The following is a 27,907-nucleotide window of genomic DNA, read 5'->3' on the forward strand; positions in this document are numbered from 1 at the left end:
AGAAAAATATATTTTCCCATAATATGTAAGGCTTTATATAATATTGCATGGCATGTTAAGATGTCTGAAGTGTGCTCAGCTCAGTATAAAACATCCTCTTAGATTAATGCTTCCCCCTTTCGGCTCTCCCCAGCTGCCCAGCGAGTATGAAGCCAATCCAGAGCTGCTGTTTTACCGAATAACTCACCTCAACCACCGGCAGCAGTACCTGATCTGGGCTGCAGCTGTCACCACTGCAGGCCGAGGCAACTTCAGCGACAAGGTCACCGTGGAGCCAGCGGCCAAGGGTGAGTCCCCTATCAAAGGGAAATATACGATGAGAGAACATCCAGAGAGGCTGGACACTCAGGATGCATTTGCAGGTCGTCTGGGAGTCTACGTTAAACCCGTTCAAAATCTGGTTGAAAACTGACAGTTCTTAATGCATCAAGGTTACCTGTAACCACTTTCTGAACAACATTTAAAGGGCTAGTGTGCCAATTTAACATCTAAAAGCCTGTTTGCAAGTCTTTGGGAGTACTGCTGCATATGCAGGGAGCTGTGTGAAATCTGATAACTTGCCTCGAGTGATGTCACTTGAGTCAGTGTCAGGTGGGTTGTTTAAGAAAGAAACAAGGTCACCAGACCTCTGCAGCCCACTCCTCATCTCTGAGTGAGGGTAATGGCTCGAGGTTGCATTAGCCGCCGCTAGCATAGCACACCTGAATCTCTTCCGAGCTGTTGGCAGTCGTATTGCCTTGTGGGTAATGTAGGCCCCATCCTTTGACAGCGGTCATTGGTTGCATCATGTTAGGATTTTTTTGTATTTATGCACGGCTTCACATTCAAATGTCAATGAAGAGTAGTCCTTTTCACTTTCCAACCATATTCAGCCATGTTGTAAGAGGCGAGAGGCTTTTGACCTGTGGTTGCCGTGTGGATGTCCCTGAGGTTTCTGTTTCTTTACATGTTCTGTCTCTGTCTGCTTCTGCCATCTCTCCCTCTTCAGAACTGTTACGACACTGCTACTGTTGGATTAGTTTTCCTCTTCAAGCCTCTCATTGGCAATGCCATGCACTAAAAATACATTTTTTTTAAAGGATGTTTTGCTCTACATCCCTCATGACTGTGAATCATGTGAATAATCTCCCTCTCACTCTGTCACTTGCTCTATATAACCCTTCTCTGCATATTTTCCTCCTGCTTATGTGTGACTGCGTGTTTTGACTTCATGCAACAGACCAGCGGGCGCTATTGATTTCAGAGTTCAGAGGGCACCAGATAAATTGGCCTGAATCAGGGAAAAGACAAGAGAGGGAGCCAAAGGGGGGACGGCAGGTGGAGGGGAAAAAGAAAGAAAGAAGAGAGAAAATGGCACACAGGAGCTGGGCTAACTAATACTCAAGACAACGGGCAGGGAGAGTGTTTAAGAAAATGAAGAGGGCAGTTAAATCAATAGGCTTTGGATTAGACGACAGGAAGAATAAGGGAGTGAGAATGAATAGAGTGCACTTTCCACTATGTTATCCTTTTCTGTATCTATTCGCTTCTTTGACTGCTGGCTGCAAAGGTCTGCGAGTGTGTGTGTGTGTGTGTGTGTGTGTGTGTGTGTGTGTGTGTGTGTGTGTGTGTATTCTCCTACGGGTGGGTGCGTCAGCTGATCGGCAGCTCTAAAAGGCAGTGTCCTCCAGGCTTGCCCACTCAATACTTCATTCAACCTTAACATAAGTGCACTAGAGCACCAGCATTAAGACGCCAAGCTCGAGAAAGAAAGGGAGACAGAGAGAGCGGGTGGGGGGAGTGACAGAGAAGGAGGGTTATGGGCTTGAATAGATGGATATTTTTTCATATCCTCTCTGCTCGCTCTTTGGCCTGTCTTGTGTTATTGTTTATAAGCTCTTCCTCGCCACATGTCACGTTTAACACGGATTTCTATTCCACCAAGCGTGAATCAGCTCTCTCTGTTAGTAAATCCTGCTTATTGAAAGAATCCCAAATGAAAAGCAAATCAATGTATACACTGCATATCAACCATCCCATTTCTGTATTGATTCAACACATTCTGAAACCTCCACAGCATTTGTTTATTGGCTCTGGAAATAGTTTAATTGGTAATGGCTAGATTAACTGATTGGTAGACATTAATTACGCCATCGCCTCTCTTGTGCATACGTGAATGCCAGTAGCTTTATTTTTGCTCTTCAACCTCCACCAGCTCCAGCTAAGATCCTGTCCTTCGGGGGCACCGTGACCACTCCTTGGATGAAGGAGGTGCGGCTGCCCTGCAGCTCAGTTGGAGAACCTACACCCACTATAAAATGGACCAAAGACAGGTGAGAGTCCCCAGAAATGTTCACTGCATCAAGCTGAGTTTCCAGAGCTGCTGCTCTAAGAGGGAGTTTGAAATCTAATAAGACTCTTATGATGATCTCTGTGTCCCTCTGTTAGTGAGGACACAGCCATCCCAGTGTCTCTAGATGGGCAGCGTCTCATTCTGGCCAATGGGACACTGGTGCTGCGCTCCGTCAAAGCCGAAGATTCTGGTTACTACACCTGCACGGCCACCAACACGCTCGGCTTTGACACCATCATAGTCAACCTTTTGGTGCAAGGTAGGAAAAAGGCAGTAATGGCAGCAGAGTTCGAATATCTTTCAGGATATTTCGTTCAGTCCACTCACTGTGACAGCACTTCACTTACCGGCCTGCTGTTCTTGCTGGAAATGAGAAATGCAGTATAACTTCTACATTAACTGCAGTGAATGTTTTTCCCTCCTCAAAAAGAATCTAGAATTTTTAAGTTCAGATATTATTGAGCGGTTAACTCTCTGCGTCTCTTGCTCAGTCCCTCCAGACCAGCCTCGTCTAACCGTCTCCACCACCTCCACCTCCTCCATCACTCTGGCCTGGATACCGGGAGACAATGGAGGCAGCTCCATCAGAGGTACGTGGCCCTGCACAACCACGCTGTCTTCCTGTCTGTCTTCCTGTGCACTCACATCTCCTCCTTCTTGTCTGTAACTGTATGATCAGAATTTCGCTTGAGGTTATCACGTTAGCTTCTTGCATAAAAAGAGATTGAATGAAACAGATTTGTGATCTTAGATTACTCTGTGTCTGCCTCTTCTTTCTCTTTTACCTGGCACGTTGCTCGTGTTCATACAGATTCATTTGTTTATTGATTTGCCTCCTGGTTTTAGGTTTCCCTCTTAACTATGTGTCTGTTTGATTATCTGATTATCGATGATTTCTGTGTGAAGATCGGCCCGATGTCTGTGCCTGAATGCGCGTTGACGCAAATGTGGTTTCAATCCCTTTTCTTTGTTCGTGCTGTTGTTCACGAGGGTGTTAGAGGGTCATCTGTCAGACTCCTTGTTGCTCTTTATGCTTAGACATGTCATGATTTTGGTGCAGTGTAAGGGCTGCACAAACTATGACCAAAATTTCATGAGATCACATTCAAAAACAACTCTATGAACCAATAGGTCAGGTATGTTTTAAAGCTGCCAAAGCTGTAGTAATATGATAGTTTTGTGTAGTTCATTTGGGTCAGCACTTCTAGGAAGACCTCCCAGAGATAGACACTGATTTGAATGCATCACAAACATGCAAGTAGGAAGCAGAAACTTTGGGCCAAACTGTGTGTGTTTGGTGTGCAGCTTTGTATTCAAATAGCAATGGGCAACCAGTCAGTATTTGCATACATCGTCCAGTGTCTCATACATCCGTGAAGCCTATCTGTTTGTCTGTCTGCACTGTATAGCAGAATGCCTGCGTGTCTGTGAAGCCATCTGCACCGTGTTAGCAGTCAGCAATGCTGAAGTTCCCCATCATGCATCTATTTTGCATTACTGCAACAGTGGAACATCTGGAGACTGTTCCTTTTCAGATAAAGCTTAACATAAAACATGTCAGAGTGTTTTCACGAAAAAGTCTCAGCTGGTTGTGCAAGAATAAAATAAAATAAAATAAACAAATCCTGTAGGCTAGTAATCCTACAGTGAGAGCTGATGCTATGTTCTAATCTCTTCCGCAGTAGTCTGTTTTTGTGCTGTTCTCTCAGCTATCTTCTGTCATGTTCTGCTGCGTTCTAAAGAGGATGACTATAAAACTTAGAAACAAACGCTGCAGGATCTGCACATGTTAACCCCTCTAATGTTTTGGACTGTATCACACCATCTGTTAGAGAGAGAGGGAGGGAAGGATGGTACAAAGAATACAAAGAAACAGAGAGGGAGACGTTCATATATGCATAATTATATACAGACAGAAGAAAAGACAAATAGAGATGGAGAATTTGATGTGTCTTGAAGTGTCACAGAGTAGGAGGGAGTTGGCTCTCCAAGGCAGCTGATTATAAAAACAGTCACCACATTGCATACCCTCATTTACATAGATGCTTAGTCAGCGCCATTCCAGTCTTGGGGTTTGTAGGTAACTAATGGCGGCGCAGACGGGGTGCAGCTAAACCGTCCTCCAATCGAGGGCCTATCTAGGCAAGAGAAGTACAGTCTGACACTGCCATCTAGTGGACACCAATGGTATCAATATCAAAAGTTAAGTGGAGTTGGTGCAAAATGAGTTCTTCATTTTAACTGTGAAAAAGCCAGAGTTGTGTAATGATGCACGGAAATAACTTTCACTGTGTGTCTGCAGGTTTTGTGCTGCAGTACTCTGTAGACAACACAGAGGAATGGAAAGATGTGTTCATCAGTTCTAGTGAGCGCTCCTTCAAACTGGACAACCTGCGCTGTGGCACCTGGTATAAAGTTAAATTGGCAGCAAAGAACAGCGTTGGAGCCGGGCGCATCAGTGAGATCATCGAGGCAAAGACCCACGGGCGAGGTGAGAAGCCTGGAATGGAGGGTGAGGGAAATTAGTGTGTGTGGACGAAAGTCTAAAAGCACATGTGAAATGCATATTTTAACAAAGGAGAAGCACCCTTGTGTGACGGAAGAGGTGTTGAGTAATAAGGCACAGTCCAAATGGCAAAATTTCAATAACCTCCTAATAACTGCTTATTGATAGAAGAGAGGAAGTTGTTGTCCATTAATTTCTGTTGCTGAATCACATAGGCCTGCTAATGTTGCCTGGTTATCCGTTATATGGCATAATGTTTTAGTCATATGAATAGACGCATGATTATTTGACATTCTTTACAGAACCCCAGTTCAACAAGGATCAGCCGGTCTTCACCCACATTAACTCCAGCCACGCCCGCCTCAACCTGCAGGGTTGGGCTAGTGGAGGTTGCCCAATCAGCGCTGTCACCTTAGAGTTTAGACCGAAAGGTGGGTCACTGCTTTCTCAATCTGCAGTTGTTGGTAATATCTCGCTACAAATCAAATGAGAAAAACCATGACCCTTAGTAGTTAAATCAAGCATGTGAAAAAGAGATTCAGCGTTGGTGTGTGTGCTTGTTGCAGGTACGTGGGCGTGGCAGAATGTGCGTACCAATGCCACCACAGATGTGTTCCTGGCAGAGCTGCGTGAGGCCACCTGGTATGAGCTGAAGATGAAAGCCTGCAACAGTGCTGGCTGTGGCAACCAGAGCTCCCAGTTTGCGACACTGGACTATGATGGCAGTGAGTAGGAGACTCTCTTTGTCTTGCATTCATTTTGGCTGAATGGTAATGGCTGCTACTTTTAATAAGAAAGTCATTATGATGGGTCCCTCAGAATATTGGTATATTAGTAGTGACTATTCTCTGCTCTGTGTGCAGGCACAATTCCACCAATTAAATCCCCCCTGGAAAAAAATGACGATGTCAAGAAGCTTTTTTCTATTGGCTGCCCTGTGATCTTGGTCACTCTGGGTGTTGCGCTGCTCTTCATCATTCGCAAGAAACGCAAGGAAAAGAGGCTGAAGAGACTAAGAGGTGAGAGAAGACGTATAAGGAGAGGAGACAAGTGGAATGAGTAAAATAAGCAAAGCAGACATCAGAGGGAGTCTTGAATGAAGTCTCTAGAGATGCATTATTTTAACAGATTGGTATTTGTGTCAGGAAAAAAAATGTTTATGTTCTCTGCTCCCTCTAGATGCCAAAAGCCTGGCGGAGATGCTGATAAGGTAAAGCTGCCGTTTCTTTCTCCCACAGTCAGAAATGTTGTTTAGTGTGTTTGGTGTAACTCAAAACCAGGAATGTTTGTGTGTTTTCTTGTCATATATCTCTGGATTAGTAAGAACAACCGCAGCTTTGACACCCCAGTGAAGGGGCCTCCTCAGGGCCCACGGTTACACATCGACATCCCCAGAGTGCAGCTGCTGATTGAGGACAAAGAAGGCATCAAGCAAATCGGTGAGAGGAAGAGAGAGACAGAGGGAGATGTTGTGTGCATGAGCGTTGGACCGAATGATCTCTGTGTAAAATGCATCATGAAAATGGTTTTTGATTTGTCGGTCTGCGGCTGCTGCTTTCCTGAAATGCTCGTTCTGTCTCCGACAGGTGAGGACAAAGCCACTATCCCTGTGACGGACACAGAGTTCAACCAAACTGGGAACCCTCAGAGCTTCTGCACAGGTGTGTCTGTCCATCACCCCGCCCTCATCCAGAACACCGGTCCTTTGATTGACATGTCAGACATCAGACCAGGGACCAGTAAGTGCACTTTCTCCTTGCTGTCCATTCTGTCAGTAAAAGCTTAAACTCACTGAAGCAGTTTTGTAGCAGGTAGCACAAATTCCTTCCTTCCTTCCTTCCTACCTTCCTTCCTTCCTTCCTTTCCTTTTGTTCTGGAGTTCCTCTTCAGGTATTGATTAAACCCTTAAAAACTCATCTCTCTTCATTGAAATTACATAATTAGAAGTTCATCCCTCACATCGGTCTAGATGTAACTCTACACCTTTACCTTCACCCTTTGCCTTGGAGTCTGCACAAATCTAAGCAGAACCCGCCTCTATCTCCACCCACCCCTCCGCCTCTTACCTGCAGCCTCGACTTTGCTCATCAGACACAGAAACCTCATCGGCATCTTAGCTGTCTGACAAACTGGCCTGAGTGATGTTTCTTCGTCAACGCCCCAAAGCCATAAAAAATATCCTGTCAGGGTTTGGCATGAATCATTGTGTAACTGGCAGGCTAATGTTGGCTAGCACACTGCAGACACAGTCAACGGATAAAACGTGACTCGTACTCGCTGTGTCCACAGGACAAAAGGATGGATCGTCAATATATGTTTCGTGGTAACACAGAGCTCTGGAAAAAGGCTACTGCAGTCTACAGTTTGGCTCTTCGGTTCTCATATGCTTTGGTCATACATGAAGGCTCACCATTTCTCCTTTTGTAGTTTTGCAAGTGAAAATAGTGAAACTTAGCATGCAAAATACTAATATGTAGCCGCACCTGGCTTCTCCTCTGATAACTGTCATTTCACCCCAGCCCCACCCAGCAACTTGACGGGATTGGTTCCTTAGGTATGTTATGTATGAGACCCTGGCTGCCTGAATCAGTGTTACTGAGACTGTCATCCATTTACCACCAGACCCAGTGTCGAGGAAGAGTGTCAAGTCAGCCCATAGCATCAGGAACCGCTACTCCAGTCAGTGGACTCTGACCAAGTGCCAGGCCTCCACGCCAGCCCGCACTCTCACCTCAGACTGGCGCACAGTTGGCTCCCAGCATGGCATCACTGTCACAGAGAGTGACAGCTACAGTGCCAGCCTCTCACAGGACACAGGTTGGCACATGGATCAAATGACACTTACAGTCAGTAACATGCACATATAAGGAAAGCTATTTTTCCTGGATGAGAATGTGTTTCTTCAGTGAGCTACACCTCAAGACGCATGTGCAAAATTGGAGAAAATGTGCTTACCTACATTTCTTTTCCCTCCTCTTCCATAGATAAGGGTCGCAACAGCATGGTGTCGACAGAGAGCGCCTCCTCCACCTACGAGGAGCTGGCACGAGCATATGAGCATGCCAAGCTAGAGGAACACCTGCAGCATGCCAAATTTGAGATTACTGAGTGCTTTATCTCTGACAGCTCATCTGATCAGATGACCACAGGTACCAATGACAATGCAGACAGCATGACGTCCATGAGCACACCGTCAGAGCCCGGCATCTGCCGTTTCACTGCCTCGCCACCCAAACCCCAGGACTATGATCGTGGCAAGAATGTAGCTGTGCCCATTCCACACCGCGCCAAGAGTGAGTGGTTGCAAAGCATGAAAGTTTCTTTTAAAATTACTTTTTCGCTCAGCCTTTTAAATCGGAAACGGCTTTAAATATGCACCGATCAGCCACAACATTAAAACCGCCTGCCTGAAGTTGTGTGTGTGTGGGGGGGGTGCACTGCCATCAGGGAGTGCTGTTGCCATGAGGGGGTGGACTTGGTCTGCGGCGGTATTTAGGTGGGTGGTACGTGTCAAAGTAACATCCACATGAATGCCAGGACCCAAGGTTTCCCCAGCGGAACATTGCATTGTAACGAGACGCAATGCTATTCTCCACCTGTCAGTGTTTTTTATGTTGTGGCTGATCGGTGTCAGCCGAGTGAGGTGAAAAGTTCTGACTGTGTTGTGAATATCTCAGACTTCACCAATTGAATGTGTATGAATTTGATTTGGTGCAGCAAAATGAAGAAATAAAAGAGCAGTGAAAGAAAAAAGATAACCAAAAGGGCAGAAAGATAATTGCAGATACCTGTAAACATTATATACAAGAATATACAAAACACAAAAACAATATAGTCTATGAAGTTATCAGAGGAAGTAAGGTTCTGTGTGATGTGTCAGATGTACATAATCCTCAAAGAAATCAGTAATATTGTCCAGTGCACTCAGATAAATACTCAGTGCAAATGCTCATAGTGTTGCGACACTCTCACTATTGTCCATCGGTTCTGGCTTTTGCAAGCTTTGGAAGCCACATTACCATTGTTGTTTCCCCTCCAGGTGACTACTGCAACTTACCCCTCTACATGAAGTCAGATCCCTTCTTCCGAAAGCAGTCGGAGCATCATGACCCATGTCCAGTGGTTCCACCACGTGAAGCCTCCATTCGTGGCCTCGCCCAGCGGGCATACCACACCCAGGGCCGTCATGTGACTATGGACTCTGCAAAGCAGCAGGCCCTGAGCATGGGCCACTCTGGCCTGTCCAACCTCACTTCCTCTGGGGCTTCCTCTGGAGGAGCAGGAGGCGGTGGTGGAGGTAGTGGGAGTGGAGGGGTGTCTGCCAGCTCTAGCAGCTCCACACTTCCCCAGAGGACTCTCACCATGCCCGGCTCCTCTGCCTCAGTGGCCCAGAGCGCAGCGGCAGCTGCCGCTGCTACCGCTGCAGCTGCTGGGGCATCATCATCCTCCGGTGGGGGTGGGGTAGCAGGGGCCACAGGGGGGACTCCTGGAGGTGCCTCCTCTTCCTCCTCCAAGATGGGAGGATCCAGAGACTCTCTCCTGGAGAGCAGCTCCTCGGGCTTAGGCAGACTGCAGAAGCAGAGGGATGGAGGGGCAGGGGCCTACTCCAAGTCGTACACACTGGTGTAGCCTGCCATCACCGCGGCCTGTCACTGTAACTCTTAATGCTGGTCAAGCCAGCGCTTGCCTGGAGCCTCTATGGAAAAGTGGGGTGAGGAACATACACATGCACAGCTGACCCGTCAGTGCCTGCGCTGTGCCAGGCTGCAGGGGGCTGGTTGGGTTCCCATTAACACGACTGTATGAAGGGGTCAGAGTTGGGTCTCCACAGCACAGGGGTTTGCCTTTCTTTCTGCCTGATTGCTTTCTATTATTATCTTTCTCTATTTCATCACCCTGGAAATCACTTGCCAAAACATAAATGATTTATCTGTTCTCTCCATATTTTCATTTTCTGGTAAGGACACAGTACTTATGCACAAAATGATTTCCACGTGCACTGTCTTGTTTTCTGGATCAAGACGGTTGTAGAATGAACCAGGTCGCTTATGTTTTTGAGGTTTTTAGGTTTTTAAATATGTCTTTTCTGGTCTCTGATGGAAGAAGAGCTCATATCACAGCATTGTGCCGTGGCAGGATGCTTTTACTGTATGCATAAACCACCAGCCTTGGTGTTACACTGGCTCTGAGAGGTTACTCCATGGATTCATACTTTAGAGGCAATGGAAGGACTATCGTCTCAACACCAGTTTTGAGACGTGGAGAATTTTCTTATACATGCAATGGATGATGCAGCATAGTGGTCTTAATTGATGCTTTTATAAACAGACTCAAAGCTGAGGAGATTAAAAAAAAATGTCAAGCATCATCAAGTGAAAGATGAATCCAAACCTGTTTTTTTTCCCCTGTCAGTTTTCTCTTTATTTTCTGATGATGGAAATATAATCTCATGTGCACTAAGACAAAGTTAGAATGGATCCAAGTAACAGAAACCTTCACAAGCCTGCGTGTGTGTGCGTGTGGGTGTATATGTGTAAATATATATATGTATACATGTGGCAGGCACACACCAACAGTGGACCTTTTTAAAATCAATCTGTATGCTGACCTCTCGGGCAGACGTCTGTGTCAAAACTGAACGACCCCCTCCCCACTGTTCATTTTGTACCTGTGAAAGGGGATTCGGGGACGGTACCGATAATGATGATGACGATGCAACACTGCGATCCTAATTTGGTCCAGCATTTTGAACTTTGTTTTGTAAAGTGTGATCGACAGCATTGCTTAAGTGAGAAACGCTGAAGAGGAGGTGGGTTCGAAAGAGAGCGATTACAGGTGATAAGAAAGAGGTTTCTTTCTCTCTCTTTTCCTGCCTCAGAACAAAGAAGGAAGAGACCCTTTTATGATTCATCATGGCGCCACAATACTATTATTCTTTGTTTAACTCATTTTACCTGTACCCACTTTCTCCCTTTCTATCCTAACCCACCTTCGCTCCCACCCACCCAGTCCCCCATCATATCCATACAGCGTCACTGTGACCTACTGCTAGCGTACTGGCTAGTTAAAAGGATGGACTGACTGAGAGAAGAGGTCTAATATGCACAGACAGGCAGAAATGCTATTTGACGTTCAGTGACAACTTGAATGGAGAGACGTGTTGCAAACTTACAGCAAATTTATTGAGATGTATACAAGAAAAATCATATATGTATGAAATGATCTTGAATTTATGAACGGACAATGACGTTGAGATTATAGACGGAGAGCTCGAGTGTCGATAGGATTTGCAGTTGTGTTAGGGGAACGGGGAGTGGGCTACAAAGCAGAGAGATAAAATTTTTCTTCAGAAATAAGTGGTCTTCAAAACTAAAAGATGTGTTTTCAAGTCCCTCAACCTCACTGACATTTATTTTAGCTTTATGCATGGTTCTGTGTCTGTTAACTTGAAGTTTTGTTTTGTTTTTTTTCCCCCCATTTCTTCCCCCAAAGCTTAATCCCATAACAAAGATCGTTCCAAAAAAAGAGTTGCTCCAAATGTTTTGCAATGGTAAAACGTAACATCAGGGCTCTCGCAATAGAAAAAAGAAAAAGATATGATATATGTTTGTTTTCAAAAGTATGTACATATATATTTCTATTCAAATATATAGCAAATATATGAATATTGAAAAAAGCAGAGAAATATAAAAGCCGTTCTAATTGAAAATATATATAAAAGATCACAAGACAATCGCTCAGAGTGAAAAACTGCAAGAAGGAAGGAAGAAAAAAGAAGAGGGACGCTTAAACGGGTAGCACAACCACGGACGGGACACCTTGTAGAGAGAGGAAGTGGCGTGAAAGAAAGTAAAATAGTGAAACTGATGTTTGGAGAATGATACAATGACCCCTTGTGATTTTGTAAATGTTCCGGCTGCGGCGCCTGTGCAGCAGGCAGCGGCTGAACGGACAAGCACAGTAAAGTCAAATTATCGTGTGAGATTGTGTCGCTGGTTAACTGTGGTCTATGGCTCAGTGCAGAAAGTGTGGTGTTGAAAAAGAAAACAGTAAAACAAGGCCAGCCTATACAGTAAGTGAGCCTATTGTAATATGTTGTATTGTACCTTCCAAAGGTCTGTTCACGAACTCAATGCCATTACCCGACTATAATTAACGAAGACAAACAGACCAACAAGTATTTCTGTGTCTTATCTGTGTCATAGCGAGTCCTCCCCAAACTCCGGCACTGCAGGCCAATAAACAAACCACACAGTAAGAGTTAGATCTGCTCATAAATGTATTCACGCTCCCTTTTATTCTAAAGCTAGACAGGAGAGAAATTAATTTCGCTTTCCGTAATTCGGGCCTCTGTGTCTCAAGTGGTGCTTGTTTTCAGAAGAACAAGAGTTTGGGAATGGGGCAGGCCAAAAACAGAGGCTTCCTTACTCCAGTTGTATGGATATTGGATGGAGTGATGAAACGTCCAACCTGCTTTCCCCAGTTCTTCAGTGAAGCTGCCTCTACTGTGAAACACTGAACTACCGTCAGTGTGCTCAAAGTATTTGTGCACTTTTAAGGAAAATTCCACCCTTACTGACCCTTACTGAGAATATCAAAAATCTAATGTAAAAGTATATTCCGTTCTGTACAAAAACCAAAGAGTGAAAACAACAAGTTATGCTTACACAACGATTTCTCAGCTGTGAGCAGGAACCTCCTGAAGGTCTTGTTCTTATTGTGAGGTTGCAAACAGCGGAGACTCTGTTGCTTTTACACTTAGTTTCTTGTACAGATTACACAAATGAGATATAATGTGCTAATTAGTGGGCTTTTGTGGTGCTGGTAGGTGGATTTTGTTACCTTCTAACAATCCTCTTATCTAACTCTCCAAAAATGTTGACTATTCCTTTAATAAACTCCAGGAGCTGAGTTATTATTATCATTATTATTATTATTTTTAATTAAGGTGTACTACATATTTTTGCTGTATTCAGTTCCACACAGCCTGACTTTAGTGAAATACACGGTATTGCAGAAGTGCTTTGGTGATCCAGGCCTTTGAACAATCCTGAATTCAAAGCATAAGACATATTTTACAGCAAAATAAATAATTCCAGATGTTGAGTCTTTTTTGGCCTAATGGCAAAACAAATAGGCTGCTTGAAATGATAGCCAGTTATTGTGTTAAAGCCTGAACTGGTCTACTTGCTTTACCATACAGCCATATGAAATTGCCAACTACACTGTACACCAGTCCTTTACACCTGCAGTCATTTTTTTTTCTCACTGAGCACGACAGCTGTGTAGCTCTTGGCAGCGGCATCGCGAACATCTGGTCAGATATCTGCAATCTTTAAATGACTAATGGGTGATTTTGGGTGTCTTTTTCCTTGAAATGCAGCAGAATGCTTTTCAGACTGACTCAGTCTGTGTTCATGAGGCCAACTTCACACGTGCTACTTCCCCCAGCCTTTTCCACATCTGCTCAACCAATCAGATCTCCCCCTCTCACTGTACCCCTTGTCCACCTATTCAACCTAATTTCTACTCCATAATAGAAGACTTGTGTACATAGGAAAGTGTTTTGTATAAATGAGTACTATTTTCGACATCTTCACTAGAAACCAGGGCACAATGTAAACTTTGAACTGAAGTTATTGTAATGAAACAGAAGAGGACTTAATGAAAAACTATAGAATTATACAGACACTGCTTTATCTTGATTTATGGACCAGTTGAAATATGTCAGAGTGGACCATGCATAGTTAACAATATTAATTTCTTCTTTTACAGGACATTTGGCTGCATTGTTTCCTTTTTTATTTTCATTTTTTTATATATATTTTTTTGTTTCTTTTTTTATTTTCTTTGTCACAGGTTGCTTCATTTAGAGTTCGCCTTTTTTTTATTATCCCACTTTTTGGGGGGAGGACAGCAGCATTGCATGTTCTGAAAATTTTGCTGGTTATAAAAGATATAGGGAAACGGTGAATTGAACAATTTAAAAGGGGGTTAATTAAAACATTTTAAAAATGCAGAGGTTGTTCCTTAAACTTTTATGGGGAAACGTTGCTTCAATTTGCAATTGCTTGTGTTTAACTCTACATTTTCTTTTCTATGAAAACAAACAAAAACAGAAAAAGAGTACTCAACACCTTGTGCAATAAAGCTATCTTTTTATGAACTGTGATGATATTATTTATTCTTACACAACCATGTAGCATTTGAGATAAAGGGCTTGCTGTATTATCTAATTTTTTGCTAGAATCTGAACATATTTAACTTGTTTTTGAAAGAGTTTTGCTTGTTTGTCTCTTTGGCACCAAGCAGTTTTTAAGCTCCACAGACCTCACTGTGAACACATTTTAGGGACTATTTCTTAAGGCAGAAGAAGAAGAAATTTGTGAAATTCCACATAATGGTGATGCTGGTTCTCTGGACATACATTTTTAAAAGCACCACAGAGAAAATCTCTTTCACTTCCATTGTAAGGAGATGAAGGCAAGGGTTATCTCAAAACCTGCAAACCAAATATCTGCATGTGACACCACTCGAGGTGAGTGAGAAAATTATTGAATCCTCCCCATAAAAAATGCTGACCTGAACCTTTTACCCTGAATTCAGCCCTCCGTGGTGCCTGAGAGGAACACAACAAAATGCAACTTGTGGGCATAAAGTCACATCGTATGTGTGTAGAAACACCAGTGATGAAACAGAATTACAAAACATAAACAATAAGAACGAATACAGACAAGACATATGAAACTGTAAAATTATCCAATGCATTTTTGAAACTCATTTTCATTCCTACAAGTTTTACCTCACTACATTTTTTTTCAGGTTTGACAAAGACTCTGCTATTAAATGATGTGGCTCTTGCTTTGTCCTGAATGAGCGGACAGACAATTCTTGTTTTTATGATGTTAATGGCGTATGTTGATAATCTGTATTTATTAATGTGGTAATTAATGTCTCCTCTACGTATTTAATTCTGAACACTTGAGGTCTCCATACAGCCCCTTAATTATTATTAGTATTCTTTACCAGAGAAAAATAGAAAGAATGGGGGCTGTTAAGGCTACTGTTGCATTATGGATGAACCACCTAAAAATGCGGTTCCTCCATAATGTGAGTCAGAACCTGATTTAAACACTAGAGGGCATCATGCCGCAAAGAAACACAGCAAAGGCTTTCAGAGGACTTTATTGAAATAGTTTGTTTTGGAAAGAGCCACAAATTATTTGAATATTTTCATGTTTATATCCTCAAAACACTGGTCATATAGAAATGACGGCATCCTCACAGTCACTCGCACTCTCTCACATTCAGATATTCACATATATTATTCACATGGAATTTTAAATATTGTATTACAAGTAGCTATTTGAGATGTACTCTATTACTCTTATTGTTTACACTGTGTCACTCATCCGGGAGCTCTACTGTTTATTGTGCAGTTTCAATGCATGTGCATTTGCATATGAGTGTACACATCATTTGAGTCCATCCATCCTTTGGTGAATCCACGTGCATCCACCTGCTTCCTGTTGTCTCTCACCGTGCCTTTGTCCACCTACTTGCCGTTCTTTTGTTTCTTCTGTTGGAACTTCCTGAAATGGGTCTGGATGGTGGCGGCGGCCTTCTCGACTTCAACCGGGCTGAGTGGAGGAACAGCGGGCACGGTGCACGTCCCATTGCTGGCACTGGAGTCTGAGCACGACAGGACACAGGGTATAGCCAGAGAGGCAGAGGCAACAGCCATGGAGGTATAGTCTGCAGCAATGATTAAGTTCAAACACATGGTGTTCAAATTAGCCTCCATTTGAGCGGGCTATTTTTCTGATCAAAGTTTTGAGTTGAAAATTCCTGTGGCAGAAAAATAGCCTGCATTTGAACGAATTAACTGCATTACTTACTCTTTCTATACACCCCTATGCTGTTCCTCCTGAGCCCATCAAACTGGAAATAGAAAGAGGACAGCTGTGTGTTAGGAGACACTCACTGACGCACACAGGGGCAAAAAAAATCAGTTGAGCAAAAGAGATACAGGTCAGGTATGATAATTATCAGTGTTACAATCTTATCTGGAGCCTAGCTGAAGCATTGTTCACATAGCCAACCACCGACAGCACAAAATGAGACACGTGCAAGCAGATAACCACCCAGATTTGCGATCCTTCTGCTCGACTGTACAAAATGTGCAGTCCTAAAGGGTGAATGTGCATGTGTGTCCTTTCCTTTACAGTCAGGCTAATGACCTCAAACACAAATCCTCCTTGATTGGGATTACAGCTCAAGCAGAGCAGCGGCAGGGAGGCCAGAGGCTGAGGACTGGATCAGTTTAGCCTGCTTACCCGTTCAGTTTGGCTGCGTGCCTGCATTCAGTCCCACACACCGGGCTCTGTGACCTCGCCAGTGAGGCTGACTCTCTCCTTTTACCAGAGACGCTAGGGTGACACAAAACCTCTTTCTTCACCCTACACCTGTTTTTCTCCATGTTTGCTTCATAGGGGCTTTTTGTAGACTGATGTTTTCTTTCGCCTTCTCATCTCAGCACCGGTGACCTCAGTTAAAACCACAAAGTTTCTCTTCTTGCCACAGTTCAGCTCTTTGCCTCTGTTTGTCTTTTTATTGGCTTCATTTGTACAAAGGCTGACATTAAGTAACCTTCAAACCATTTCTTCAAACTAAGAAAAAGGCACAAAAAATTCCATAGACTAGTGAACTACAGGTTTTTTTTATGCGTAGGACATCAGAGATATGCTTCTTGATTCAGAAATAGTGAAAGCCTGAGGAATAGCCAAATAACTATTGTGGACTGTGTTGATCCCCCAACAAGGATTTATTGATTCACTGATACTGAGTCACAGAGGGCCAAAAGGTCATTGTTAACTCATGCAATTGATTTAAGTGCAGAGGCATCAAAACTTGCAAGTCATATCCCTCTGCTGTCCTCCTCTGAAACGCCATGAGCCAACAAAACGTATGACCAAGCTGATAGGCTCACATGCTGAGTCAAGCTCACCTGCTGACCTTTCCACTTGCCATTCTATACAAGAAGATTGGAAAAGCAAATTCCAGCCACATTGACAGGATGCTTGTCCCCTTTTTTTCAAAAACTACCATCAATGTTAATGTGAAAGATGTCACCGTGAGATGACCTCTGCAGAGAAACGATGTGTTGCATCAGCATGACGACCCTTGTGACTGAAACTGGACTTAGGCGCAGATCTCGTTAAAACTCACCTCCTCTGCTTTGCTGCTCCTCCGACTGTGAGACACTGAGTGAACCTGCCAAGGCAAAGGCTGGGACACCATGTAAGGCAAAGGGTCCTGCTGCCGTGCGAACCGCACCCCTATCTGAAAGTGAAAAGGAGCTTGAGTTAGGGATGCCGGCGTATGGGTTAAAGTGTGAAACACAAGCAGCCTCATAGCTCAACTCTAGGCCTCTGTTTCTTTTAACACATCTCACCAACGTGTCTGAGGTTTACTTATTGAATAAATGTGAAAAACATAACATTTTCAGTAGAGTTTGGCCTGCTGAAGTTGTTTGGTGGTACACTGCTTTTGTCTTTGCTGAACTTTTTAGAGCATTAAATGTTACATAATAAGCAGAGAAGAACAGGAAAGAAGAATGCTGCAAAAGCTTGGTTAAAGGTCACATTTATTAGATTTGGATGCTGTCAATGTAAGCCTGCTTATATTTTGACGCTGACTGCCTGTTTTAACATCACTCTAATCATGTTTTGATGCTGTCTATATAAACCTGATTTATATTTGACGCTGCCAACCTGCTGGGTGAGAAAATCAGGTTATGTTTGCAGCAAAAACACAGAGCCCTTTACCCACCAGTGTACATCCTCTAATATTGAAATATACTTAATATTTATATTTATATTTTGATATTGGAGAATTTTTAAGGAAATACAATATTGTCTAAGCACACTTAATAAAAGTGAAATCTAATTTTGCAATCAACTTTCTATTTCTACTCTTCTATCATTCTAATCGTCTTACCGATTCTACGACTCTGACCACCATATACATGGCTGTTAGCATGGTGATCAACATCTTGACCACTACTCCTTTAGCACCTCTATTAATCCTTAATGTTTTCCTTGGTTTTTCGATCGTCCTCCTCACTCCTGCTGGAGGAAAGGTTAGTCCGCACAGGAACAGCTCTGTGCAGTCAGGAATGCGACGCAGGGCAGCACAGGGGGAAGGACAGTTGACCACACAGTTTCTCAGGTGCACACAAACACACACTCATGAAACACACAAACAAGCTGCCCACGCTTCTCACACGGTTCTCACAGTCTCTGACACACGCGGGTAAGGCTGTTAAAGAGCTTTGCAGGACAGAAATAGAGAAGCAGTAATCTTTTCCTCTGCATGGCACTTATCCTTCAGGTGTGCTTTCACCTTCCCAGCAGTCGAGGCAGATCAGGTTTAATTCAAACATGCAGGGTTAAATAAGAGAATAAACCTTCTTGACAATTCACGTTATTCTATTCTATTTCAAATGTCTTCAATTCTGACTATACAAGCTCATGTGTTACACACAGCAGGATGATGGTTTGCCACCTGCTTTTACAGACTGAAAAACAGCGTTCCTAAAGCAAATGTGTGTTAAATGTGTTAAATGAGTTAAAACAGCAAATCATAAAAGTTTTCCGATTTTAAACGGACGGGACAACGTCAGATTCTGTAATAGCTTTTGTTTTCTAATTGTTCTTTTTCATTGTAATCATGTATTCCCATGATTTATATGTGTGTGTTTAAGGTCTGCCTGCGAACCAAACCTCTTTTGTGATAATAAAGTTGAACGGGTTATTCTTTTAAGCTGTAAGTGTCCATCTGAACATGCTCCAAAACAGAACAAACACTGTCTTAGTTAAGATGGCTGGAGTCAGCCAGTTATGCCATTGGGGTTTCTAGGAAAAGAGCTCAAAAGTGAGGCTGGAGGGAGGCGAGATGTAGTGAGGAGAAAAGCAATCCATGAATAAAGGGCAATGTCAGTATGCCAGCTATTTATTTGTAGTAATCAGATAGACCTATATCTGAGAGATCACACATGACTAAAGGTTTGTGTGCGTCATTGTCTGGAGTCTCGTCTCTCACCCCTGCAGACCAATGATAATCCTTTGGGCAGGAGCCTAAATGAACTTCACCAGGCTCTGCACAGACAGACACCGCCTGCTCTTATCTGACTATCGAGCCCGTCGTGTAAAGAAGTTTTGCATAATCGCTGTCACACGTGTGCGTGTGTAGTCTGTGTGCGTGTGACTGGTGTTCATTTTGTTCTTGGAGGTGCAGGAATGCGTCTTATCGCTGAACAGGCTGGTGTAAGAGCTCTTGTGACAGACAGACACAGACACCTGGTGACAGGTGAAATGTGAAACAAGCTCATTTTCTTTTACCAAGGGATTGCATGAGGAGAAATATATAAGAACACTATTGTTACAAATTCTTCTAGATTTTTAGATATTGAGTATAGTTTGCATTTAATAGTCTATGTGTGTGTTCTGCACAGGCAGGTAGTTGTGTGCACATCCAACACGATGTTTAAAGCTTTTCACCGTGTTTTCTCGAGGAAATATTGTGCTTTTCCTCCACTACAATTTATAAGAGGACCTTTGACCTCTTATAAATTGGTGTGTTTGTGCTCCCTGTCATGTTTCAGATGTCTATGAGTTGTTGCAGTTGCACTGCAGAAATGTTTCCACTCTATACGTCTCTCTATTCATTATTTCTGTTTATTTGAATAGCGGTTTGAGGCAAGACTATTCAATATGTCACAAAAATGATAAGAGAGAAGTCCAGAAAATGAGTGCAGGTTTGTCTATCAGAATTTTTTGATGTTTCTTTCCTCTTTTATTAATCATCTCACAAGCCCTCAGATTTGTCATGTGTCTCTTACTTAGTGTTAGCTTAAAAAAGACCACTAGATGCTATCCACACTTGCAAATCTTTTTTCTAGCAGCTGCTATTCCAGCTTTAAGTGATTAAGCACGGCCACGGCTCACAGTTGTTGAAAGTAGCCAAGCTCAAAGCTAAGCTAAATCTAAAGAGCTATGAGCTTTCAGTCACCAGAGTACTGAGGTGTTCTGACAGAGGCCTTTAAATCAGCAGATCATGTTCAGCCTGTTGTGTATCAGGTTTTATTGTGAAAAGCAAAATGAAATGGGGAGGAGAGTCTTGCTTCAGTGAAGCATTTCAGGAAGATAAAAGTCAGTACAAACCAGCCTCCGTACTTTCCACGATGAGCATTCCCCCAGGACGTCAGGTTGCAACCTGATATACTCATCTATTGTAAGTAGGACAATAGAGGTTTTCACATTTGCACATATATGTGGTATTAGTGGTATTAGGCAAAAGAAGCTTGCAGATACTTTTGACTGTGTTGCGTTGCCTTTTGTATGTAAGTAACGCTTGTGTCATGAATTTTAATCACAGGTTCCGAGTCAACACTCGACATTGTTAGTGGCTGACCGGAGAAGAAAAACTCCTTCAAAACGGAGAGGAGAGCCACTCAGCGGGATTAATCATGTCTGTCAAGCTTTCTAAGAGGCTGAGCAGCAAAAAGAAAAGTATGTTCCTTCATTGTTTTGTTTGGGGTTGTGGCACCATAGCATCAACTTGTTCTGAGGATATTATATTGATGTTTTGAAAATGAGTGAGGGGCTACTATTTTTAAAGAAATAGAAGCTGTCTTAATGCCCTACACTCTGAAAAGATTTGTCCTTGTACGTTTAATACATGATATTGTTTAATAGATTCAATTGACTGAAAATTGACTGATACATTTTTTTTTTTCAAAGGAAGACCTACAAGCACAAATTAATGGCACAATGTATAACTTTTTCATTCTTAAGCTTGTGGCAGTGGTGTATCATTTGGAGAGTTCAAACCTTATGCAAGCTAAATAAGGTTTGGGAAATATGACTTTGCTTCACACCAAAGAACAGCTACCTTAGGTGATAATTGATGCAGCTGTTTTTGCCCTGTTTAGATTATCAGGTGTGCAGATCTCCAGACAAATCAGTGGCACCTTTTTAGAGATACTGCTTTAGAAACCCAAAGCCAACACAGACAGCGTTACCCCTACAAATGTTTCTGTGTTTCCCTTTAACCTCGGCAAATCCAAATATTTTTACATTCTACTGCTACACTCTAATTGTCATTCATGAAGTGCTTCAGCTAATAATGCAAAATGTGTGCAACCATGATACCAAATAATTTGGTTAGCTGTCAAGATGAATTGTGCAAGGTCTGCTTGTGTCATTAAGGAAGGCAGAAATTAATTTGGACTGACCACCACACCAGCCCCCTGTGACTGCTCTGGCTTTGGAAACAAAATGAGATAAAACCTGCAGGCCAGGAGGGATGTGCTTGGATAGACACACAGCATTGCTGCATGATTCAGTGTATTTGCTCATTAATGTTTGGCAGCAAGTGTAAATTCTGGTCTTAATGGCACCACAGGATGGTCTGTTGCAGGTATACATGAGACCCTGAGCTAAAATGTAATGGCTTATTAGCCACAGGGACAATACAATATTATAGTTCTCTGTCATATATGTCAACACTATTATGTAATGTGTAACATTAATAAAATCAATAGGAAAAGGATTGACAGTTGATCATGAGTTTGAAGATACTTTCTGCTATTTCTGTTAAAAGCAGGGCCTCTTATATATTACTGTTGATTAAAATTAGTCTGAGGCAATAGATGAAAGCTACACAGAGCACAAATTCAGTAAGAACTCAGGTTAATATACAAATATATGCAAAACTATGTGAGTCAAATTTAATTTGTTTTCATTTTTTTAATTTTCTAACAAAAATTAATTCAACATCTGAGTATAAAGAATTTCTGTAATTGAAAAGTAATTTCTTTGCACTTGCATTTCAGAAAATCTTTTTTCTTGATCATCTAAAGTCAAATTTTACATCTAAATGGATGAAACTATTTCACAACAGAGGATTAAAAAAATATAGCTAATCCACATCTTACATTATTGCTTTGTTATTTCAAACCAGAGCCTCCAAAGAACAATGCCCAGGCAGAGGTTCTCAATAAGCTGGGCCTGGAGGCCTTCTGGACTACACCACTGGACCCAACATCCATGTTGGACATCAGCACTTGGACTCTGGAGAACCAAGCTCCTCTAGATCTTAAGGATTTACCACATGCATTCCTCCAGCGCCTTTGGCTGCTGAGCCCAGATGCCCGGAGTCCTTCCTGCAAACCTCAACATGATACTCCAAACAATGCCAACAAATCACCCAAGGAAATAATCAATGGTTTTGGAGAAAGCCAGTGTGCCATCAACCCCCTTGATCTAGTTACAGCTGTCTTTATGTCAGCCAACACTTTCCTTCAGCAGGAAATGACTGTGCGCATGATGCAATGCCAGTTTGCTGTGCCACTGGTCCTTCCAAACATTGATCCAGAAGAGCCAAGTCACTTTCTTCTTTGGCCTTTGCGAAGTGTTGTGAGCCAATGGAGGTCTCACTTTTCAGACAAAAACAGGAAGGTCCACGAGGGGGATTTGGCAAGTACACACATGCCAGTGGTTTCTTGTGTGAAGCTTGGTCACTGTAGTGTCTCCAAGTCACAGGTGCTAAACAATGTTATGAATGGACTAAGATCTCCTCATGAAACATTTCTCCACAGGGGGATAGATGGAGGACAGCTGCCCCGAAGACTCTCCAATGGCCTGGTAGAGATCGGATGGTATCTACCCACTGGAGACACAACCAGAGATATTTTTCCTGTCCCTGTGGTCATATCTAACCTGCGTGGTGATGCAAGTACACAAGAGAAATATGTAAGCCTTCTATGTCAAGTGTCTTCAGCTGTTGTTGTTTTCTGTGGGAATCTCAGAGATAAAGAAAAACAACTTCTTGCTTCCTGCAAAAACATGGCAAGCAAGCTGATATTGATTGACCTATCAGACACTGAGAGAAATGAAAACAGAGTTGTGGGGTTTGTTGATCAAAACCTTGAATTAGACATGGGTCTTCCCAGAGGATCGGTGCTGCAAGGGGGAGCTTTGAGTGAGGAGGAACTGGGCACTAGGCTGTGTGACACCTTGAAAGATCTCTTACCAGATAAGCTGAAACTTGTTACACTTGAGGCAGCAGCAAAATTAGCAGAGGAGCAAGGCTTTAATGTGGATGAAGGGGTGAGCTGTAAAAAGGCAATGGCCACAGTGGAGGAAGTATTGAAAGGTTTAGATGAGGGATCTGCTCAATTTAGGGAGAAACAGCTTCCTCTGCAGGGGCCTTTGTGGAGCAAATTGGCTGAAACAGAAAAAAAGGAGAGAAAGCAGAGGAAAGAAGGAAAAGAAATTGACCCCCGACTGCAAAAAGAAAAGAAAGACATCTTGGTGGAGTTGAGCAGCTACAAAATGACCCCAGCAATGAGGATTTTCACCAATGCACTTTTCACAACAGATAAAGTGGAGAGAACTTGTTTCCTTAGTTGGATGAAGCTGAAGCTTCAGCTGATGCAAACTAAAAAACAAAACAGTCCAGAAGATCCTTTCTTAAACCCGACAGAGACAGAAAATAACGATCGCATGCCTGAACATTCTGATGAGCTTGAAAATGGAGCCCATGATGACCTAGAGGATAGTGATAGTTTCTGCACAGATTCAACGTTTGAAGATGAACAAACTGAAGAGCAGCCTGTAAATACGGAAATGCAAATTTCTGAGCAACAGTTTGAGATAGACCAAGACCATATTTTGCAGCAGTCCACCACAGAACCACAGTCACAACAGATAGAAGATCTCGAGTCCACACATGATACAGGCATAGAGCAGCAGTTATACATGACTCAAGGTAAAGAAATTATTGAAAACAAAGAATGTTTTAGGGAACAGTTTGCAGATCCAGTCTCGCAGGACCAAAACCGTCAGTCTGGAGAAAATGGAACCTCAACCCGGCAAGGGAAACAGCAAGATAAACTGGAGCTGACACTAGATGAGTCAAATTCGACTTCTTCTGCCGAACAACAAGTGTCCCCAGATGTTTCCTTTGAACATCAGGAAGTCTCATGTTCACAGCCTTTTGAACCTGATCCGTCCTCGTTGGGGCTTGAGCACTTTTTGCGTGAGATGGGCCTAATTTTTGAGCTAACACGTATCAGCCCCGGCAGTGGGAGCCAAAATGTGTTGCGTCTCCCTAGCTTAGCCACAGACCTTCTTCTCTATGGGATTCCACTTGAAATAATGGATGGAGATGCCTCAAACATCCCCATCCGCTGGTTGGGCTGTGTCTTTGCAGAGCTCAAACGCCGCCTACCTCAAGAAAAGTGCAGGACCCGGGTGTTGACAAACCTGGGTGTACATCATGCAAGGAATGCTGAGATTCTTTCTGCATTATTTGGGGTGAAATTTCCTGAAGGAAGGAAAAGGTCCGCTAAAGGTGTGTACATGGTCACCCTCTGTCTCCCTGATAACCTTAGAAAAGATATGGAATGTGATTTTCTGTTGTTAATTGATGTGGAAGGTCTCTGCTCAGACAACAGAAGTAATGCACTGATTTACGACAACGAGATGGCCACTGTTGCAACAGGACTGAGTGATGTTTTAATGCAGAACATCTCTTCACATGTGGGTGCTGACCTTGAAAGTAACTTCACTGTCATAGTCAATGCTCTCCTACGCATCAAAGAATGTGGCTCCATGCCCATTTGCCAACTCCTAGTCCAGGATGAAGGAATAAACAGTGTATTACAAGCCTCGCAGTTAAAGCGTGTATCTGACATGCTTCAGACCGAGACTGGGGACAGAGAAACTAACAATGCTGATCACTATTATGCAAAGACTACAAGCTGTACCACCTGTGTCAAAGGGCCCTGGAACAATATGTCCCTCTCTGAGCCAACTGATACGCAGTATAGCGAGGCTGTGTTAAAGCTTAAGCAAAACCTGTTCGGGGCATTGAAGAAGTGTGCAGCTAAGTCTGAAGCCACAGGGCTGCCTGAATTTATGAGCCGTTTGTGTGCTGTTTGGGATGCAGTGAGAGAAGAATCATTCTCCATCAGTCTGCAAAATACTGACATCGCTTCAGCATTCTCTTTATTGTGCGTAGAGCTTTCCCAGTGGGAGGACACTTTCCTGGAACACATGGAAAGCTGGCTTATGGGGGCAACAAGTAAAATCTTCGCCACAAAGGCAAAGGCTTTGGACCCTGCAATTCAAAAGAGCCTCCTGAGTGAGCTGAAGGATGAAGCCAAAGCAGAAGTCAAAGCAGAGGTGGGCAAACTCAGGTCAAAAGTAGAGGCCTATTTGATGAAAGATGACCTCAACATGAACACATTCAGGCCAATCCTAATGAGCAATATGGATGCCCTCCAGGAGCGGGTAACTGAAGAGATCATGCAAAGGTTGGAGGCAGTCAACGAGACCCATTGCTCTTCCACACAGTTGCAAAAATTTGAGACCTTGCTGGAAAAAGAACAAGAATCCAAGCTACACACACTGATAGAGAACAGCAGGTCCACCAAAGCTCTCCTTCAAGATGCTGAATTAGAAGAGGAGTTTGAGGGTGTGTGGAGTAAGCTGTTGTCCAGTTTCGACTTCAGGCCCTCAGAAACGGATGACATTACTGCAAGAGTGACTAAAATTCTGAAAGAGAATCTAATCAACCGCGGTCTCCAGAAACACATGAAAAAGCTTGAAGTCATCGGCCAAAACCAGTCATCTAGCTTCTACGTATATGATGAGCACTTTGGATACCGCAGCAGATTAAAGCACATGTTTGAAGACAACAACAGACTGCAGAGGTTAGAAGCTCAACGGGTAGCATGCGGTATCATAGACGAATATCAACAGTTTGTGGCTGATAAATCTAGCTCACCAGCAGATTTCTCTGACAGCTACATCACAGAAGTGTTAGAAAATGTTGAAAAAGCTCTGAAGGAAAAAACTATGGAAATCAGATCAGCTTTTGAAGTTGATTTGAAGGTTTATCTCTGTAGCACTGCATGCCAAGACTTCCAAAAACTACATGACCGCTATGCCAAGGACAGGGAGCTTTTGACATGTATTTCTGCAACCAAGAGTAACTACTTGGCCGAGTTTATCTACCAATTCAGGAAGAGAGACCAGTGCCAGAGGATGGCTCAAGCATTCACATCCATGGTCATCAAACCTACAGTGCTGGACTACATCTATAGACCACTGGGGGTGTGTATTGTTGAAGAGATCCAAGGTAAAGCCCTGCAGTATCGGTCCCGACGTGCTTTCCACCAAAGCTTGTTAGAGGAGCTGATAAAGGAAGACTGCTTTGAAAGCTTCCTGGAATACTTGCAATCCTATGACAGCTTCAGACTGAGGAAGGTTCAGGAGACAGTTGTGACTCACCTCTCTGAATCAACCAACTTGGATAAATGGAGGCAACTGAGACTTGGAGAAATTGTAGGAAAGTTTGCGGCAGCAGTGAGCAAAACGGCAGAAGGTACCAATGGAGTGCTGAGTGATGCAAAGCCGCTGCTGGAGAGAGTGTGCCTCACTTTAGAGACAGATGGAGATGTGGATGTCACCAGGGCCTCTCTGGATGGACCTCTTTTCAGTATTACCACCGAATGGGATCGCTTCATCACATGCCTAATGGAGTTACTGGCTGCAATGCGGTTGGACCTAGCTCATGAGTTCGCCCAAAATATGGATGTCACCCAATTTCTTCAGTGCCTTCCAATTCAGCCCCATGACTCCCTCTTCAACAGAGTGAGAGGCTGTGAGAAGCAATGTCCTCTCTGCAGAGCTCCCTGTGAACTGGAGGAAATGGGGCATGAGGTTCACAGGGCTGTGCTCCACAGGCCCAAAGGCATGTTGCCCCATAGCTCCTGTTCTCTGTCCAGTACAAGCTGCTGTGGAAGCATAACCAAGTGCAACCCAGGCGAGGGCAAGGACACAGATGACACGTCTGTGGAATGCAGGGACCTCAGTTCTCTCTACCCAGACTGGAGCATCTCCCCTGAGGACCCAAGCAGCCAGATGCCCAGTGTTTATTGGAGGTACCGTGTGGTTTGTTAATGCTTAAATACCGTAATTATAATCATTAAATGTTTCTCTTACATAATCTGGATGTTTTGTACCAGGATATATATTTTTGCATGCAAAAGAGCTAAATATTCTTTAATTTGCAGGTATGTGTTGGCCAGGTTCAATGAGAGGTTTGCAAGGGAATACAAGCAGGAGCCAGCCAAGATTCCTGAGCATTGGAAGACAATCACTCGGGAGGAGGCACTGAACAGTCTGAACGAGGCTTTCCTCTCTGACTAGTGCTCAATTTGTGTGCTGATTGCTGTCTTTATCATAATATAGTGGATGTGATGTTTTGTTGATTGCAGTTCAGGTTTTATCCTGCATAGAAATCTTTTGCCATTATCAAGGATGATGATGTTGATGATAATGGTAATAATGGACAGAAAGGTAATCATTCAAAAGACGAATTATGGTTACTAATTTGTTTTCTTTTTTTATCCTTTATGTAAAATATGCTTTTGAAATATATTGTAAATGTTGACTCCTTATTACCTCACATTCATTACTATTATCTCCTTCACAGCTGATGAAATAATGTGAAAAATTGTGAGGTATTAGCATGCATTCAAAACCAACCAACCTGCAATATCAAATTAAAATGCAATTGTTTACCTTGGTAATCTTTGTCATTTAAAAGGTAATGTTAATGTTTTGGGGATTTAGAGAAGAACAGAAATATCAAGTACTTCAGAATTAATACATTAAATATCTCAAATTCTTCTCACATATATCCAACAGTGATTTCAAGTAAGATGTCAAGTCCATTTGTTTTGTGTTTAGAATTGACAAACTACAGTATAACCATAGCTGTAAACCTTTTGTTTCATACGCACACATGCAGGTTATGGTTACGCATTTTTAACTACAAAGATGTTGCAATAAGTAAAAAAATAAGTCAAAGTATTAAAATGACTATAAATAAATAAATAATTTGCACAGTAATTATTCACTCATTGTCTCAACTTACTACTCACTCATTGTCTCAACTTACTATCACATCTGCAGATTTTCTTTTAAAATATC

General features: G+C 42.9%; 3 protein-coding genes across 6 annotated transcripts in view; 2 read left to right on the forward strand and 1 right to left on the reverse strand.

Moving 5' to 3' along the window:
* The window catches only part of LOC121608830 (Down syndrome cell adhesion molecule-like protein 1 homolog), a 97,223-nt gene extending 83,131 nt beyond the window's left edge, over positions 1-14,092 (forward strand). For both annotated transcript variants that reach the window (XM_041940218.1, XM_041940220.1), the window contains exons 22-35: positions 134-287; positions 2,195-2,312; positions 2,428-2,591; positions 2,824-2,922; positions 4,635-4,823; positions 5,141-5,269; positions 5,405-5,563; positions 5,702-5,857; positions 6,018-6,048; positions 6,159-6,277; positions 6,425-6,577; positions 7,461-7,655; positions 7,823-8,131; positions 8,878-14,092. In XM_041940218.1, the coding sequence (XP_041796152.1) occupies positions 134-287; positions 2,195-2,312; positions 2,428-2,591; positions 2,824-2,922; positions 4,635-4,823; positions 5,141-5,269; positions 5,405-5,563; positions 5,702-5,857; positions 6,018-6,048; positions 6,159-6,277; positions 6,425-6,577; positions 7,461-7,655; positions 7,823-8,131; positions 8,878-9,467 (2,565 nt within the window). In that variant the 3' untranslated portion in view covers positions 9,468-14,092. The remainder of the gene's footprint in view (positions 1-133; positions 288-2,194; positions 2,313-2,427; positions 2,592-2,823; positions 2,923-4,634; positions 4,824-5,140; positions 5,270-5,404; positions 5,564-5,701; positions 5,858-6,017; positions 6,049-6,158; positions 6,278-6,424; positions 6,578-7,460; positions 7,656-7,822; positions 8,132-8,877) is intronic.
* Positions 14,093-15,013: 921 nt separating this feature from the next.
* On the reverse strand, positions 15,014-18,118 carry LOC121609677. 2 transcript variants are annotated; one of them, XM_041941363.1, is made up of 4 exons: positions 17,838-18,118; positions 17,067-17,180; positions 15,737-15,779; positions 15,014-15,530 (listed from the first exon to the last, which is right to left on the reverse strand). In XM_041941363.1, exons 1-4 carry the CDS (start codon positions 17,889-17,891, stop codon positions 15,394-15,396), a joined length of 348 nt encoding a protein of 115 aa, XP_041797297.1. In that variant the 5' UTR covers positions 17,892-18,118; the 3' UTR covers positions 15,014-15,393. The 2 variants fall into 2 exon arrangements, with proteins under 2 accessions (XP_041797297.1, XP_041797296.1); XM_041941362.1 differs by having other exon boundaries at positions 15,014-15,593.
* Positions 18,119-20,069: 1,951 nt separating this feature from the next.
* On the forward strand, positions 20,070-27,826 carry si:dkey-202l22.6 (interferon-induced very large GTPase 1). Of its 2 annotated transcripts, none has more exons than XM_041940709.1 (4): positions 20,070-20,132; positions 20,277-20,410; positions 21,864-26,853; positions 26,986-27,826. In XM_041940709.1, exons 2-4 carry the CDS (start codon positions 20,368-20,370, stop codon positions 27,119-27,121), a joined length of 5,169 nt encoding a protein of 1,722 aa, XP_041796643.1. In that variant the 5' UTR covers positions 20,070-20,132; positions 20,277-20,367; the 3' UTR covers positions 27,122-27,826. The 2 variants fall into 2 exon arrangements, with proteins under 2 accessions (XP_041796643.1, XP_041796644.1); XM_041940710.1 differs by having other exon boundaries at positions 22,501-26,853.
* The last annotated feature ends 81 nt before the right edge of the window (positions 27,827-27,907 follow it).

The sequence above is a fragment of the Chelmon rostratus genome, chromosome 7 (genome assembly GCF_017976325.1).
Source record: "Chelmon rostratus isolate fCheRos1 chromosome 7, fCheRos1.pri, whole genome shotgun sequence".
Lineage (NCBI taxonomy): Eukaryota > Metazoa > Chordata > Actinopteri > Chaetodontiformes > Chaetodontidae > Chelmon > Chelmon rostratus.